General features: G+C 36.2%; 2 protein-coding genes across 3 annotated transcripts in view; one reads left to right on the plus strand and one right to left on the minus strand.

The window, feature by feature from the left end:
• Window positions 1–861: 861 nt before the first annotated feature.
• Window positions 862–3,289, minus strand: LOC137243908 (transmembrane protein 179). The gene is made up of 4 exons (XM_067772223.1): window positions 3,083–3,289; window positions 2,857–3,000; window positions 2,553–2,796; window positions 862–2,013 (listed from the first exon to the last, which is right to left on the minus strand). The coding sequence occupies exons 1-4, from the start codon at window positions 3,190–3,192 to the stop codon at window positions 1,831–1,833; spliced, it is 681 nt and encodes a 226-aa protein (XP_067628324.1). The 5' UTR covers window positions 3,193–3,289; the 3' UTR covers window positions 862–1,830.
• A 2,419-nt stretch (window positions 3,290–5,708) lies between these two features.
• The window catches only part of Trc8 (TRC8 ring finger protein), a 29,872-nt gene continuing 19,073 nt past the window's right edge, over window positions 5,709–16,507 (plus strand). For both annotated transcript variants that reach the window (XM_067761543.1, XM_067761545.1), the window contains exon 1: window positions 5,709–6,837. In XM_067761543.1, the coding sequence (XP_067617644.1) occupies window positions 6,402–6,837 (436 nt within the window). In that variant the 5' untranslated portion in view covers window positions 5,709–6,401. The remainder of the gene's footprint in view (window positions 6,838–16,507) is intronic.

The raw sequence follows: 16,507 nt of genomic DNA on the forward strand, positions 1-16,507 counted from the left end.
TGTGCTCCAATTAACATTGCGATGTCCTAGGAGAGGAGTAGGTGATCCCACTCTCGCTTTGTTTGTGAGTATTCCATAGAGTACATACGTGAGAGAACTTTCCAAAGTACCTTCACTGTAGTACTCCATGGAGCACCCACAGAGGATCATATGCCTTGGGATTCAAGGGATTGTGTAGCGCGATATATAGCTTCTCAAACCCAATTGTCAACCTCACCTTCGAGCGGCGAATCCCGTTTCACTAACAGACGAGGCTCTGGCGACCCCAAGCTCCTCATGGTACTTGGGGGTGTGGAGGGAGGGATGGCCTAAAGGTTTAATGTGGCCATATAAATCGTTCCCGAGATGGTCGGGCCAGCACCTTAATGGTGCTGTGTTACCGGAGCGTATCGGATCTGTATCCGACAAAGGACCATCACATCGATAACACTCCCCAAAGCCTTCGGGGAGTAACCTAATCGCTACAACAACAACAACAACATATTAAGTTCCAGCATCAACCCTTCAAGGCAAAAATGAGAATTTATTGGTACACCAATACCTATGTGAGAGGTATTTCGTATTTTATTTTTCATGCTACAAGTGCACGGGAACGTTTTCTGCGGTATCGACTTAGGCCACAAAGTAATAGTTACCCAAATATCAAATTGGGGAATTTTGTACGAATATTTCGTAAGTAAATGAAAAAAACAATTAAAACATTAGAGTTCAAACAATTTTTTTTTAAGTTTCCAAACAAAATTGCATAATTTTTTCACCAGTGGGGAATAAAACTGCCGTATACGTCAAATTTTTGTTTAAATGAAACTACCTTCAAGACTTATAGGTACCTTGCTTTATAATATAAATTTACTGGTATAGTTATATGCTTTTAAATAATATTTATTGAATAAAAATCAATTATGAAAATGTCTAAAAGAATCAAAATGAAATATACAATAATACAATATACAATAATATAAACATACAAGAATTTGCGTGGCGGTCTCCTTTTGGGAATTCTGAAAATTGTTGTTCCATTTTATGGAAATTCGAAGTTACTTTGAGTTTATTTGTTTTTATCAAAAACATTACACATTTGATCTTCGAATTTCATAGGCTTTTTTTTTTTTTTGTATAGGAATAAAGATGAACGTACGACTTGCATTCGAGAGAAGTGGTGTTCAAAACCTTGATTCGAATAATTTTTTTTTTTTAATTTTTTATGGTTTTATATTGTTTATGTTATATGTTAAAAAACCATTTTTTGTAATTTTTCTTTTCAACTTTTTACCGTTATAATTATCTTAAACATTTCAACATGCTTCAAATGATTTAAAAGGTTTTGGGACAACCGAATTGAAAACGGGAAATTTGAAATTACCAACCGAAAATGATTTGCAGAACATGCCTGATACATAACAAGTTTTTGAATCACAATATAGTGAAGTTACAGTTATGAACATAATCAGCCCAATCACGCAATCCATCGTAGACTGTTTTGTCGGGAAAGGTACGAAATTGCTATCATACAATTCGACCGTGTTTCCGAACATCTCCGAAAGTAATAAGTAAATTCGAAATTCGTACAGTGGCATCACTGAATTCACTCGGAACGTAAACTTTTGACGTTTATTTGAAATTTTCTACGACAAGTTCTTGCCAACGGAGAAAATTTACGAAACGCGAAAAATATTTAAAACAAACAGCCCAATCACGCAATCCATCGTAGCAATGTTACGAATTCGAATGTTACGAATCCCGAAAAAGCAGTCTACGATGGATTGCGTGATTGGGCTGAATATAATATATATAATCACAATAAAAAAGCTCGCTTAAGGTACAATATAATTATTTACTGTTGGTTTCTGAAATTATTGGTGTCGTAGATCTGTCATCTATTTGATTTACCACCCGCTGACGTTCCAAATACATAGAAACTTTGATGTTACGAACTTGGTGGTTTTGAATGAGTTTTAGTAGCGCTATAACACCGACACCAACAGATATGGCAAACGCACCCCAAGCACCAAACTGTGAAGATATGTTGGTTTAAGTTTTTTATAAATTTTTTGAAAATGGCTATTTGCTTATGACCTTGCTTAGATATATGATATCGTGTACAAGATGAGATCAGTCTTGTAATATAGAAAATTTAATTCCGAACAAATTTATACAAGGTTTATAATGCTTTTTAAAATTACATGTCCATACAAAAATTTTTAATTTTAAGAGCTTCAAGCCGAAATATTCCTATTTTTAATCAATACTGTGAATTACTTTTGCCGAGACGCATTTAAAAAATTAAAACTACCTCGCAGCGACCTAGCAGGACATTTTCGAGGGGCCTCGGCAGGGCCTAAAAAATCACAACGGTCTTAGTATTTACACGACAGACGCGATTTTGCATCACCAGCTCTTCAAAGAATAATTCCCAATTCGGCTATGCTTTATACATGTCTACACACCTTTGTGTGTGATTTATTTGGTGACTATGAATTTAACTGCTTTTCCGTAGGGTCATTAGCAAATAGACAATTCCTCTTTTTATTAATGCTTTAATAAACAATCACCTGAGCTGTGCCCATTTCGATGTAAAATCCGGATGTATCAATTTTGTCCTGATCCCCATGTATGATATTTTGACCAGCAGCGGTTTCACACGACGGAAAACGTTCCGTCATACCATCACACCAAACTATAAACCCTAAAGTGATCATAATCGCTGAAAGAATAGAAGAAGCCAACATCCAAATTCCTAGTACAACATCGACAAATAGAGACAGGAATGATGCTTCATCATTCATTCTTGCAAAGCTAAAAAAACCCATTAAAGTCAGGATTGGTATAAAGTATAATTAAATTTTACATATTTACCGATAAATCTGCATAGTCGAAACCAGGAAAAGAAAGATTGCCGTAAATAATGGGAAGTCGCATAGGCCAGTCGACGACCAATTCGCTTCGAACATTCCATCTTCCTCACGCCATTTTCCTGTTGTGAAAAGTAAGCAATGCCCACTTATAGGAGAAATACAAAAATTATTCGTGACGCATTTAGCAACAATATGCACATTTCATTGTTATGCAGTGAAGTACTCACCCAAATTCATGAATGCTCATAGCCATTGGCACCAACATACATAATGATAATATGACTAATATTACATGGCCAGCGATTTGGCTAAGCAGAAATACGTTGCCCAATGCCATTTTGCAGCAGGTGTACAATATTTTTTTTTAATATAACTTTAACTGGCTGCTAGAAAATCAAAAATGACAACAAACTTTCAAAATTTTTGGAATTGCATAGAGGTGAAACAATACTAGTAAAGACAAAAAAGTATCGATATATTTGGTCTTTAACCCACACCAATAAACAATTTGATATTTCATAATTAATAAAGCAGGGTTGGCATAAAAGGCCAATTAATGGTTACTTAACCAGGTAAAACAGCTGATCGAACCTCCCTTATGTACATTGATTTCCACAAGGTAGGTTCGATCAGCTGTTTTAGCTGGTAATGGTTTTATGGTTATAAGTCACCATTAATTGGCTGATCGATTAATGGTGCCATACCATAACGCTAACGCCATAACCATGTCACAGCCAACCAGTTGGTTTTTGGTTTCTCGCCATATCCATAACTTAAAACTATTTGAGTTGGTGAATTTAAAAACTTTTTGTAGATTTTATTCATTGTTTAGGATACGTTATGACTAAGAGACTTAGTTTTTGTGGAATATGTTTTTAATTTTTTGGGTTTTCTTTATTTTTATGAAATTTTCACGATTTTTAGGTTAAGGCACCATTAGTCGGTTATGACAATGGCGCTAGTGTTAAAGGGCCAATTAATGGTGACTTATAACCATAAAACCATAACCAGATAAAGCAGCTGATCGAACCTACCTTATGGAAATCAATGCAATCGAATAATGGTGCCATACCATAACGCTAACGCCATAACCATAGCATAGCCAACCAATTGGTTTTTGATTTCTCGCCACCCATAACCTAAAAATATTTGAGTTGGTGAATTTAAAAACTTTTTTAAATTTTATTCATTGTTTTGGATAAGTTATGACTAAGAGACTTAGTTTTTGTGGAATATGTTTGTAATTTTTTGCGTTTTCTTCGTTTTTATGAAATTTTCACAATTTTTAGGTTAAGGCACCATTAATCGATCACATTTGAGATGGTTATGGATACGGGTATAGATACGATAACGGCGTTAGGGTAAATGAAGTTGAATTAGCCCTTAAGGAAGTTTAATTAGCCCTTAAAGCATTTCCTTACGAAGCTTCAAGCCCCGACACATAAGCAGTTTTTCGTATAGATGAGTTTAGCCAAACTTATGCATTATGAGTAGATTGCATGTATTTTTATGGAGATCGGTAGAATGAGCGACACTGGCGCCATCTGATATTGGAAAGTAGCCAACTCCAAAATTTTGCTGCAAGCAAATCATAAGAAGAATTTGACACTTGCTTTGGATATGGGTGTTGGCACACTTTGCAAGTGAAATTATTTTTCCCACAGGTTGGTAAATTTTCTAACATTTGTCGCAATTAAAAACTGCAATATTACAGTCGAATACGACACAAAATATGTTATCAGGTATTTTTGTTGTATAAGGTGAATGTTTGTAACAGTGCTTCCCGAAATTTTTTATGTGAATGGGCAAGGCGTAATAAACTTCAATTGCCAAGTCTAAAGTTCCTTCATATTTACGAACGAAACATCTTGATTGATTGTGGCAATGTTATTGGAATGCCTAAGCTTGTGTTAAACGCATCGATATGAAAAAGTCCCTGTGTCGCGGCCATTATAACCATAAAACCATAACCAGATGAAACAGCTGATCGATTCTACCTTATGGAAATAAATGTAATCGATTAATGGTGCCATACCATAGCGCTAACGCCATAACCATACCATAGCCAACCAATGGTTTTTGGTTTGTCGCCATATCCATAACTTAAAAATATTTGATTTGGTGAATTTATTAACTTTTTGTATATTTTCGTTATTGTTTTGGATATGGTTTGTCTATGAGACTTATTTTTTGTGGAATATGTTTGTAAGTTTTTGCGTTTTCTTCATTTTTATGAAATTTTCACGATTTTTAGGTTAAGGCACCATTAATCGATCACATTGGAGATGGATATGGGTATGGTTACGACTATGGCGTTAGGGTTAAAAGGCAAATTAATGGTGACTTATAACCATAAAGCCATAACCAGATAAAACAGCTGATCACATCTCCTTTATGGAAATCAATGTAATCGAGCTAGCGTTATGGTATGGCACCATTAATCGTTTACATTGATTTGCATAAGGAAGGTTCGATCAGCTGTTTTATCTGGTTATGGCTTTATGGTTATAAGTCAACATTAATGGTCAACATAAAGGGCGAATTAATGGTGACTTATAACCATAAAGCCATAACCAGATAAAACAGCTGTTCGAAACTACCTTATGGAAATCAATGTAATCGAGTTGGCGTTGTGGTATGGCACCATTAATCAATTACATTGATTTCCATAAGGTAGGTTCGATCAGCTGTTTTATCTGGTTATGGCTTTATGGTTATAAGTCACCATTAATTCACCCTTAAAGAACTTTAATTTGGCCATTAGTCCAACCATACAATTTTTTCTAAATTGATATGGCAGCTTGGCTAAATTGACATTTGAAATGCAACCAGAACAAAAGCAAAGCTTACTTTTGTCGGAAAGAGATAGCCATTCACAAGTGAACAGGAAAAGCAAAAAGATAAAAAACAATTTATTACAAAAGTCAAACCACGACACGAACAAAAAAATAAAAAGTGTTAAGAATTCACGAAATCTGCAATATAAATGCAATAGCTAATAAAAAAGAAACCAATTACAGGATTTTTTATTTATTTATAACGCGTGAATAGCGAGTAAAAAGTAAAAAACAAAACAGTGATTGGTTCACAAGTGCCAGCAGCTGTAGTGCGTCTGGAAATCGAGTAGATCTCTGCTGGCAGAAGAAAAAAAGTGCAAAACCTTCATTCGTTTATAGTTTGTGCTGCTACTGCATGTGGAATAAATTAACAACAGGGCGAAGGTGTGTACACAAACACACTTGCTACAATATTATTGCGATAAGGCCACGACAATCGTTTTGCTAATTTTGTAAAAGGAAAATTCAGCAACAATTTTGGATGTTGATTGGTTGTGGTATGTAGGGACATACTTGAAAACGTATTCAGTGAAACTCTTTCTTAGTGCAAAAATTTATAACTGGACTGAATATTACGCTTGGAGGTGAAGGAACTGCACGTCATTGATACATACTCAACGGTTTCCCCTCAAAAAGCAGCTTGCACAAGCTCGCCTTATTTCACATTTAAAATATTTACATACACACTGCTCAGCACAAAAATTAAAAAATGTCTCTACGCACCAAAGTACTAGGTCTGGTGGACGTTATGATGCGTGTTCCACCCATTTTGGTTATCGATGAAGTGCTCAAAATTAGTATGGGATTACCGACTCGCTTCTATCCTGCAGCTACAGATCTTGACGTTGTTGGTGCTGGTAGTGAACTTAGTGAAAATCAAACACAAACTGAAAATAAAATTTTTACGAACACGCCATCAAATCTAGCCAACAAAATGAATGCCGGCCTTGTAAATAGCACAAATCCTGGAAGTCCTGCCGACGAAAGTCAACTAGAGCGAGCCATAATTAATGCTTCAACAACGGCTGCAACAAATGGTGTGCTAAGTAGCTCATTTGGCAATATGATGAATGAATTGACGCAAGAAACATTTCTATCGGATGTGCTGTCATTGACCTCTGTAAAGTTTGTTATTTGTTTAATTGGTAAGTTGGCTTTTTGCGCATATGTATGTATATATACGCTTGCTTTGTGTAAATCATTGGCTATGGGGTTTTGTTTAAAACAATTCCTTCAGCGGCAACTACAGCCCTTATTATGATTGAGAAGTTTAGGCACCTGTTTTTACCGAGCCGTGTCAGTATTAAAATGTGCAGTGCTCTTACCTGCAAGAGCGCTATTATATGCATTGATCAATGATGAATAAAGCTTCCAGTCACACCGTCACACCTCGTGAACGAATTGGCTCCCAAAGTGTGTCATATACGATGAAAATGCTGCTTTCAAGAAAGAAAAAACTGCTCATCCCTGGTAGTTATACGTTTTACTTTCTCTTAGGTTTAGTCACTTGTACTTTTATTTTAGTTGCAAAGCAAAACACAATAGCGCCGGCCAAGTATTTGAGAGGTTCATGAAAGGACAAATATTACCACTCCGGCAATACTCGCAAGTGAAGAGAATTTCTGAATGAAAGGTGGCAATAGAATTTTCTGAGTCTGAGCAAATTATCGCTTTTTAGGAATAAGGCCTTATGCGTTACCGGTCATGTTTTGTAGGTTTGCAAACACACTCCCAAGCATTAGAGATATGAGCGTAGGATTCAAGGGGTTGATAAGCGAAATAAAAAGCTTTATAGCTCCAGAGTTTCCGCAACCAAGTTGTCAACCTTATCTACGTGAGGGAAATCCTATAACAAATATTGATATATCATACATATCGATGATCTGGTGACCCCAAAATCGCCGATTTTTTCACTCGAATCTTCGTTTCTATGAATTTTAGTCGCCTCCCGGGCATCCCTGCCGCATACATACTTTTCGTCTCTTAACTCTTTGGATATTCACTTCCCATTTGGTTAGTTATGTTCGTATACACAGCGTTAGTCTCCGAATTTGTCACTTAATAGGGTGTTTCGCCGATTTAGTTGTCGAACATCACGTTGTTGTTGTTGTTGTAGCGATAAGGACACTCTCCGAAGGCCTTGGGAAGTGTTATCGAAGTTGATGGCCCTTTGCCGGATGCAAATCCGGTACGTTCCGCTACCAAACCCGACCATCTCGGGAACGATTTGTTATGACCACAGGCGACCTTCTAAGGCATCCCGCCCTCCCACCCCCTACATCCATGAGGTGTTCGCGCCAGAGCCTCGGCTGTTAATGAAAGACGATTGGCCACGGATAGGTGAGGTTGACAATTGGGTTTGGAGAAGCTATATATTGCCCTGGCAACCTGAAAAGGTTGCTCTACCCAACCCCTTGAATCTATTTGGTATTTTAGTCCCCTTACGACAGGTATACCTACCCGCGGATATATTCTAACCCCCTAACCCGCTGGGGTCGAACATCACGCTCGCTCGTTAAGGTAGATTCCAACAAAGAAAATAAGGCAAGCAGAGAGGCAGAATCAATTATCCGGGGGTAGATATGGGAAGGGCACTAATGGAGGACACAGCATATTTTTTGAAATCGTCTCAATAAGGAGTTTTAAGTTAATGAAGGGTCTGCGTTCTGATATTCTGAAATCAGTACATCTGTGGCAAGATGCAAATGGCCACTTGTTGTTGTATTAACTTCATACAACGAACACTCATGAATTGTTATCGAAAGAGATTTTGGTCGAGCTTCTCTTTCAATTTGCGTAGTGCTTCTCTTTATTTTCTTTACAAATTGGCGGCACGGGACCGAGATGTTTTATGTCGACTCTGCAAGGCAGATGAACTTTCACTGAAAATAGTTTTCGTGGCACAAATACATTCGGAGTGCTTGCTAAATGACTGCTGAGAGGCGCCCCGCTTAGAAAAACTTTAATCTAATTTAAAAATCTGTTTTCTATATTTTTGATGTTACTTTGTCGGGAGTTGAATCCAAGCCCTTCAATGTGGTAAGCGGAGGAGCACGCTACCATCACACCACGGCGCTGCCTAAGTATATTCGAAAAACCTCCTTCGTCTCAATAAGAAAGCTCTCTAAAAGTTTTAAAATGTATCTAAATAACATGACTTTGCTTTTTACATTAAAGTAGATACTCGCCCTGAAGAAGAGAACAAGAAAAAAATTATCTCAAAACAAATTTTCTGAATAAGTTATTTTATGCAACAAAAATTGCTTGCTGAATGGGGGCAGTCTTCAAAAATACTTTGAAACGCAAATAGTTGTTCGGAACGTTCTTCGGAAATCTTTAAAATAGTAAAAACAAGAACGATCTAATTGCAGCTGTAAACGCAATACAAGAAGCTGCTGAAACTTTACCTAGCATAATATTTGTGGGCTCTACGTACTTTCCATGCATTAATAACTGCTGAATAAAATTTAGAAGAAAAACAAGTAAAGGTGTCTAAGATCGGGTGAAACCGAACATTAAATACTCAGCGTGAGCTCCAATTGTACATTTGATTTCAGATAAATTACTTTTCTACATAACACGTGGCACCGCCCGTTTAAAAAAAATGTCTCCCCATTTCCTCTTACAATAAAAATCGATAAGTGAAATATTATTATATTATATTTATTTATTACGGTCTTCAAGACCTAGTTGATGTTAAGTAAACATTTGCTTCATTAAACATCAAGTGTTTTACAATATAGAAATAATGATACTTTAAACTTATTAATATTTTCACAATCTTTTATCTCAGTAGGTAGTTCATTGTACATTTTGTACCCTGTGTATTCTAAAGTCTTCTTTGCGAACTCTGTTCTTACTCTAGGCAGTCTTATATTATTGCAGTATCTAGTTCCATAACTATGGATATCGTGATTATATAATATTTTATTGCTCAGGTAACTCAGTAGCATTCCTAATCTTACATGATGTATAAATTTCAAAGTGAAGTAACTTATTGACTGTTTTATACTAAGCCAGTTTAACCGATTCAGCATTATAGTTTTTGATGTTCTTGGGGGAAATTTTAATATAAATCGCATTGCCTTGTTTTGTTGTATTTGTAGTCTTTTAATTTGCATATCACTCGCTATCAGCAGAATTGTAGGACAGTATATAAAGTGCGGCTCAATAATTGAACGATACACCATTATTTTATGACGCTGACTAATATGTATACATGTTCTGTACATGAATCCTATTTTCTGCGCAATTTTTCTTTCAAGATAATTTATATGTTCTCCAAAAATCAGGTTTTCATCAATTAAAACTCCTAAGTACTTCATTTCATTTACTCTTTGAGTTAAGTTGTTTTTTATCTTCAGGTTATATTGTTTAAATCGTTATTACGTATGATGTTCTGGTTTTTGCAAAATACCATGAACTTAGTCTTATCTATATTTAACTTCAATTTTTTAAGGCACAACCAGTTGTATAGAGAGTCAAGATCTTCTTGTGCTTTCTGCATTACATAGTTGGCATATTTCTCACTGATGGTGAGCAGTGCATCATCCGCAAATAGACGTATATTGCAATATTTTAAGCATTTTTTTATATCATTTATGTACAATGTAAATAGTATCGGTGCAAGTACTGAACCTTGTGGCAATCCGATATCTACATCCACAACCGATGAGACTGCGTTTCCAATTACCGTCCTTTGCTTTCTGTCACTGGGATAACTTCGGAACCATTCCAAAGTCTTACCTCTGACACCAGTTTTGAACAAAACATTCAACAATTCCCGTCTATCAACTGTTTCAAAGGCCTGTTTCAAGTCTAAGAAGACAGACACTACAACTTTTTTATCTGATATATCTTCTTTCCATTCTGCAATAACCATGTTAAGTGCTGTTTCACAAGAATGGCTCTTCCTGAATCCAGACTGTTCTGGTATAATTACTTTGTGATTTTCTAGGTATGCCACTAATTGATTATTCACAACCATTTCCATAATTTTCTCATCTGAGGGTAACATCTAACAATATCACATATTCAAAACTATTTTTTGCTAAGCTATAGCTTATTATTCTAGTCTACGACCCTTTTAAACTTGTTTTATATCTAAGTTGTCGTGGTCTTTAACCGACCCCGTCCATTTTTACTAGAAATATTTTCTGCTATAAGGAAATAAATGTACACAATTTCATTACGATATCTTAATTTTTCTTCGAGTTATGGCTCCCGAAACATAGAAAATTGCATAGTCATGAAAGGGGCGGTGCCACGCCCATTTTTTAAAATTTGAATTTTTTTCCTATTTGTTGTTATAAATCCACTTGGGGAAATGAAATACCATTGATAAAAAGCTCTTTTTTGCAAAGATATAGCTTAGATGTAGTCCACGACCATTTTAAGAATCTTTTATATAAAATGAGCGTGAATATCCGATTTCGCTCATTCTCAATACCAATCTATTCTGGGTTCAGATAAGCTCGTGTACCAAATTTAGTGAGATATCTCAATATTTACTCAAGTTATCGTGTAAACGGACAGACGGACATGACTAAATCAAATTTTTTTTCGATACTGATGATTTTGATATATGAAAGTCTATATCTATCTCGATTAATTTATACCTGTACAACCAATCCAATAAAAGTTAATATACTGTGTGTGCAAAGCACGCTGAGTATAAAAAATGAAGAAGTATTCTCCCAGGTATGATTTTTATACTCGGCGTGCTTTGCACACAGAGTATATTAACTTTGATTGGATAACGGTTGGTTGTACAGGTATAAATGAATCGAGATAGATATAGACTTTCATATATAAAAATCATCAGTATCGAAAAAAATGTGATTGAGTCATGTCCGTCCGTCTGCCCGTTAACACGATAACTTGAGTAAATATTGAGATATCTCACTAAATTTAGTACACGAGCTTTTCTAGACCCAGAGTAGATTGGTATTGAAAGTGAGCGAAATCGGATGATAACCACGCCCACCTTTTATATATATAAGATTTTGGAAAACAAAAAACGTGATTATTTAGTAAATAATGCACCTAGAATGTTGAAATTTGACGTGTGGACTGATATTGAGACTCTTGATAAAAATTTGGAATTTAGTTTTTAAATGGGCGTGGCACCGCCCACTTGTGATAAAATCAATTTTACAAATACTATTAATCATAAATCAAAAACCGTTAAACCTATCGTAACAAAATTTGGCAGAGAGGTTGCCTTTACTATAAGGAATGCTTTGAAGAAAAATTAAGGAAATCGGTTAATTACCATGCCCACTTTTATATAAAAGATTTTTAAAATGGTCGTAGACGAAAATTACAAGCTATATCTTTGCAAAAAAGAGCTTTATATCAATGATATTTCATTTTCGAAGTGGATTTATAACAATAAATAGGAAAAAATTCAAATTTAAAAAAATTGGCGTGGCACCGCCCCTTTCATGACTAAGCAATTTGTCTATTTTTCGGGAGCCATAACTCGAAGAAAAATTAACATATCGTAATGAATTTGAGTACACATATTTTCCTTATAGCGGAAAATATTTCTAGTTAAAATGGACGGGATCGGTTAAAGACCACGGCAACTTAGATATAAAACAAATTTAAAAGGGTCGTAGACTAGAATAATAAGCTATAACTTAGCAAAAAATAGTTTTGAATCAATGATTATTCACTTATCAAGTTTTATTGTAAGAGGAAATGGGGAGACATTTTTCTTTTAAAGGGGTGGTGCCACGTGTTATGTAGAAAAGTAATTTATCTGAAATGAAATGTGCAATTGAAGCTTACGCTGAGTATATAATGTTCGGTTACACCCGAACTTAGACATCTTTACTTGTTTTTAAAATTTTTTTAATGCCATAAATGAAATTTATGCTAAATAAACATTTTTTTATGTTATAAGAGCTTGAATTCTACATTTCAATTTATAAACGATTAAAAAAATTAACGGCTTTGCTGTTTTTCAAAATCTGGGTCCTGTGGACTCAGGACAGTGGTTACGTATTTTTTAGGGTGGGCGATTTAGGGTTAAAACAGCAATAAATATTAAATGAATTAAAAACTTTGTACTTACTTGAGGAGAATTAAAACTACCTCGATGAGGTATAAAGGAATAAACACTCAGTGATTTTGAATTTTTGTCTCTAATAGCATGTCATCATGAATTTGCACTTTTTCTTGGTGGGTGAATCTTGGTCCTTTTGCATAGCCTGATCAAGCGAGCAAAACCTTTAGGCTTTTATTCGTTGCACTATCTTCATATCTTCGTAAAACTTTTACAGCTCATCGTAATACCCTCTTCGATACTCGCCATCGGCATCACGGAGAGGACCGAATTCCTACGAAATACTTTCCTCCCGATTGATAAGTTTGAATGCGTAGAGAAACTTCTGCGTTTCTTTGTAAAAAAATTAATCTTTCTGCCATCTAACACACCAAATTATATGATACACCTACAATCAGGTTTATGCTCCCTATTCATACATACTTTGCGTACACACATGTTTTATATTTCACGCTGTTTAAGTTTGACTCCAAACAGACTCCCCCGCGTTGTAGCAGAGGAATAAGTAAGGCAAGGTTCCTACTGGGTCAAAAAGTGAAAAAACATTTACGAAAGTGTTAACGTGATTCCCCAGTCGGACTTCTCCCACGCATCGCTCAAGCTTAGTATTCCAATAGTACTAGAAAAATTTATTCAAAAAGAGTTTGATAACTACACCGAAAGTGCACGCCAGTCTAGGTCACATGACCTCTACTCCGGCTTGATTCCTACGAACTCCACCTATTTTAATGATACGTATTCTGCGTATGCCATAAGTCTGATCTTCCGGGCAAGGGGTGGCTTGCTAAAACTTAATGCTAGAACTTTCAAAAACGTTGCTTCCGTAAACTGCTCTATTTGCAATCTAAATGCTGTTGAAGACACATACCATTTCATTGGCATATGTCCTATATATAAAGATATTCGGTATAATTGTTTTGGTGAGAAAGTTTTAGATTTGCAGATGGTGATAAATATTCGTAAAGGTTGTAACTACCATTCGCTTTACGTTTATATAAGCAACTGTCTTAAATATAGAAGTCTTATTATGAACGAATTTTACTAAATGTTTGTTTAGATATAAGTGATATTAAGACACACAATATTTATTGTTATTGTCTAAAAAAAATTGTATTTATTTTATATCTAGTTCAGGTTAATTTTGCTTTTACTTTTGTAATTCCATTTTAAAAGAAAATAAATAAACTACTACTACTACTTTCCTCCCGAACACTCCAAGAGCCGAGCCAAACATCATAACAGGTATAATGAGCGTGATTTTTATTCGTCGAGAGAGAATTTTACTTTTCAATTGCCTTCTCAGTTCAAAGTAGCACTTGTTGGCTAGAGTTTTTATCCGTTTGGTTCCCACAGTCTTGAATTTATAGCCGTCAACAGGCCTGACACCCGCACCGTTAGTTCTGCTTACTCCAAACTGGAAAAAGAAGCGGTAAAGATGGGTTTGATGGTGAATGAGGACAAAACGAAGTACCTCCTGTCATCGAGCAAAGAGTCGCGGACAAGCGCCTTGGCAACCACCCTACTGTTGGCAGCCTTAATTTCGAAACAGTAAAAGACTTCGTTTATTTGGTAACCAGCATCAACACTAGCAACAACATCAACTCTGAGATCCAGCGAAGAATCACTCTTGCCTATAAATGCTACTTTGCACTACGTAGGCAATTGAAAAGTAAAGTCCTCTCTCGGAAAACGGAAATCATACTCTACAAGTCACTTATCGTACCCGTCCTGCTATATGGTGCAGACGCATGGACCATGACAACATCAGATAAAGCGGCTCTGGGGGTGCTCGAGAGAAAATTTCCTCGAAAGATTTATGGACCTCTAGGCGTTGGCGATGGCGAGTACCGAAAAAGATTTAACGATTCCCCAGCGCGTTAGGGGGTCAGAATATACCCGCGGTAGGTATGCCTGTCGTAAGAGACGCCAAAAATACCAGCTTCAAGGGGTTGTGTAGCGCAACCCTTTCAGGTTGCCAGCGCAATATATAGCTTCTCCAAACCCAATTGTCAACCTCAACTATCCGTGGCGAATCCTGTTTCATTAAAAGCCGAGGCTCTGGCGATCCCGAACTCCTTATGGATCTAGGGGGTCCGATGGAGGGATGGCCAAGAAGGTCGCATGTGGTCATAACCAATCGCTCCCGAGATGGTCGGGCTTGGTACCGGAACGTACCGGATCTGCATCCGGCAAAGCACCATCAACATCGATAACACTCCCCAAGGCCTTCGGTCCAGTCCAGTCAATAAAAACCTCACATGTCAATGACAGACATATTGAGCGTGATTTTCTGCAAGAGAGGACTTTCTTTTTCAGCTGCCTACTCAGTTCAAAGTAGCAAGGGTTGTGCTGCGTTTGGTTTCTATTAGTGAAAAGGGACGTCAACGCGCCGATAATTTCTTTCACGACAGCAAGTACTCCTTCTTGTCCTCATTGACCTAAATACCCATATTTTTTTAATCCAATCCAGCGTTCGATAACTACAGCATTAGCTTGAAGACACCTAGTTTGGTTTAGCGGACAAGTCCCAATCCTTATGAAGCTGGTGGTGTTGCTAACTCTTTGGCAAAGCTTCATTAGCTTTGCTGGGACCTTAAATGCGAACAAAGCATCATATAATCAACTCCTTATCCAGCTATCTAAAGTTGCTTTGAAGTAAACATAGGGATGGCCCGTGTCGATTCTCTTACGGTGAGTCCTCTTCAGAGTCTGTCATATCGTAAAGAGCTGGTGAAAGTAAATTTACTATGACTAACGCGATATTGATAACAGTTCTTTGAATTTGGGCTTCAGTTTTTCTCGTGGAAAAAAGCGACTTTAAAGCGATAGATTTTGAGAATATTGCCTTAAGCTAAGAAATAAGTTTGTAGTTTGGAGGAGTATCCAGAAAAGCGTATTTAGGGCTTTGAATACTGAACCTAACTTATTTTGGCCTTCCTAAAGTTATGAGAAAATTAACCAACGCACAAAAATTTTCAATAGACTACCGGGTTTTTTATCCAATGTTCTTATAATGGCACAACTCAAGAAAACTCGTAAAAAACGTTTCATTTGCGAGGTTTCCATTGTTACGAAGCAATTGGCAATTTGAGTGAGTTCTTTTAATATCGAAGTAATGAATTATTTCTCTAATTATACTCAGCGTGCTTTGCACACAGAGTATATTAACTTTGATTGGATAACGGTTGGTTGTACAGGTATAAAAGAATCGTGATAGATATAGACTTCCATATATGAAAATCATCAGTATCGAAAAACAATTTGATTGAGCCATGTCCGTCCGTATGTCCGTCCGTCCGTTAGCACGATAACTTGAATAAATATTGAGCTATCTTCACCAAATTTGGTACACTAGCTTATCTGGACCCAGAATATATTGGTATTGAAAATGAGCGAAACCGGATAATAAACACGCCCACTTTATATATATGTATATAAAATTTGGAAAACACAAAAAACCTGATAATTTAGTAAATAATACACCTACAATGTTGAAATTTGACATGTGGACTGATATTGAGACTCTTGATAAAACTTTGGAAACATGTTTCAAAATGGGCGTGGCCCACTTATGATAAAATCGATTTTACAAATATTATTAATCATAAATCACAAATCGTTAAACCTATCCTTGAATGCCTTGAAGAAAAATTTACGAAATCGGTTAAGGACCACACCCACTTTTATATAAAATATTTTTAAAAGGGTCGTGGACGAATAAAATAAGCTATATCTTTGCAAAA

The sequence above is a fragment of the Eurosta solidaginis genome, chromosome 1, assembly GCF_040869045.1.
Source record: "Eurosta solidaginis isolate ZX-2024a chromosome 1, ASM4086904v1, whole genome shotgun sequence".
Taxonomy (NCBI): Eukaryota; Metazoa; Arthropoda; class Insecta; order Diptera; family Tephritidae; genus Eurosta; species Eurosta solidaginis.

Coding starts and splice junctions, on each gene's coding strand:
- LOC137243908 (XM_067772223.1), bottom strand. CDS start 3,192: ATGGCATTGGGCAACGTATTTCTGCTTAGCCAAATCGCTGGCCATGTA. Junction 3,001..3,082: donor ATGAGCATTCATGAATTTGG/GTGAGTACTTCA, acceptor TTCTCCTATAAG/TGGGCATTGCTTACTTTTCA. Junction 2,014..2,552: donor TCGAAATGGGCACAGCTCAG/GTGATTGTTTAT, acceptor ATATCTTCACAG/TTTGGTGCTTGGGGTGCGTT.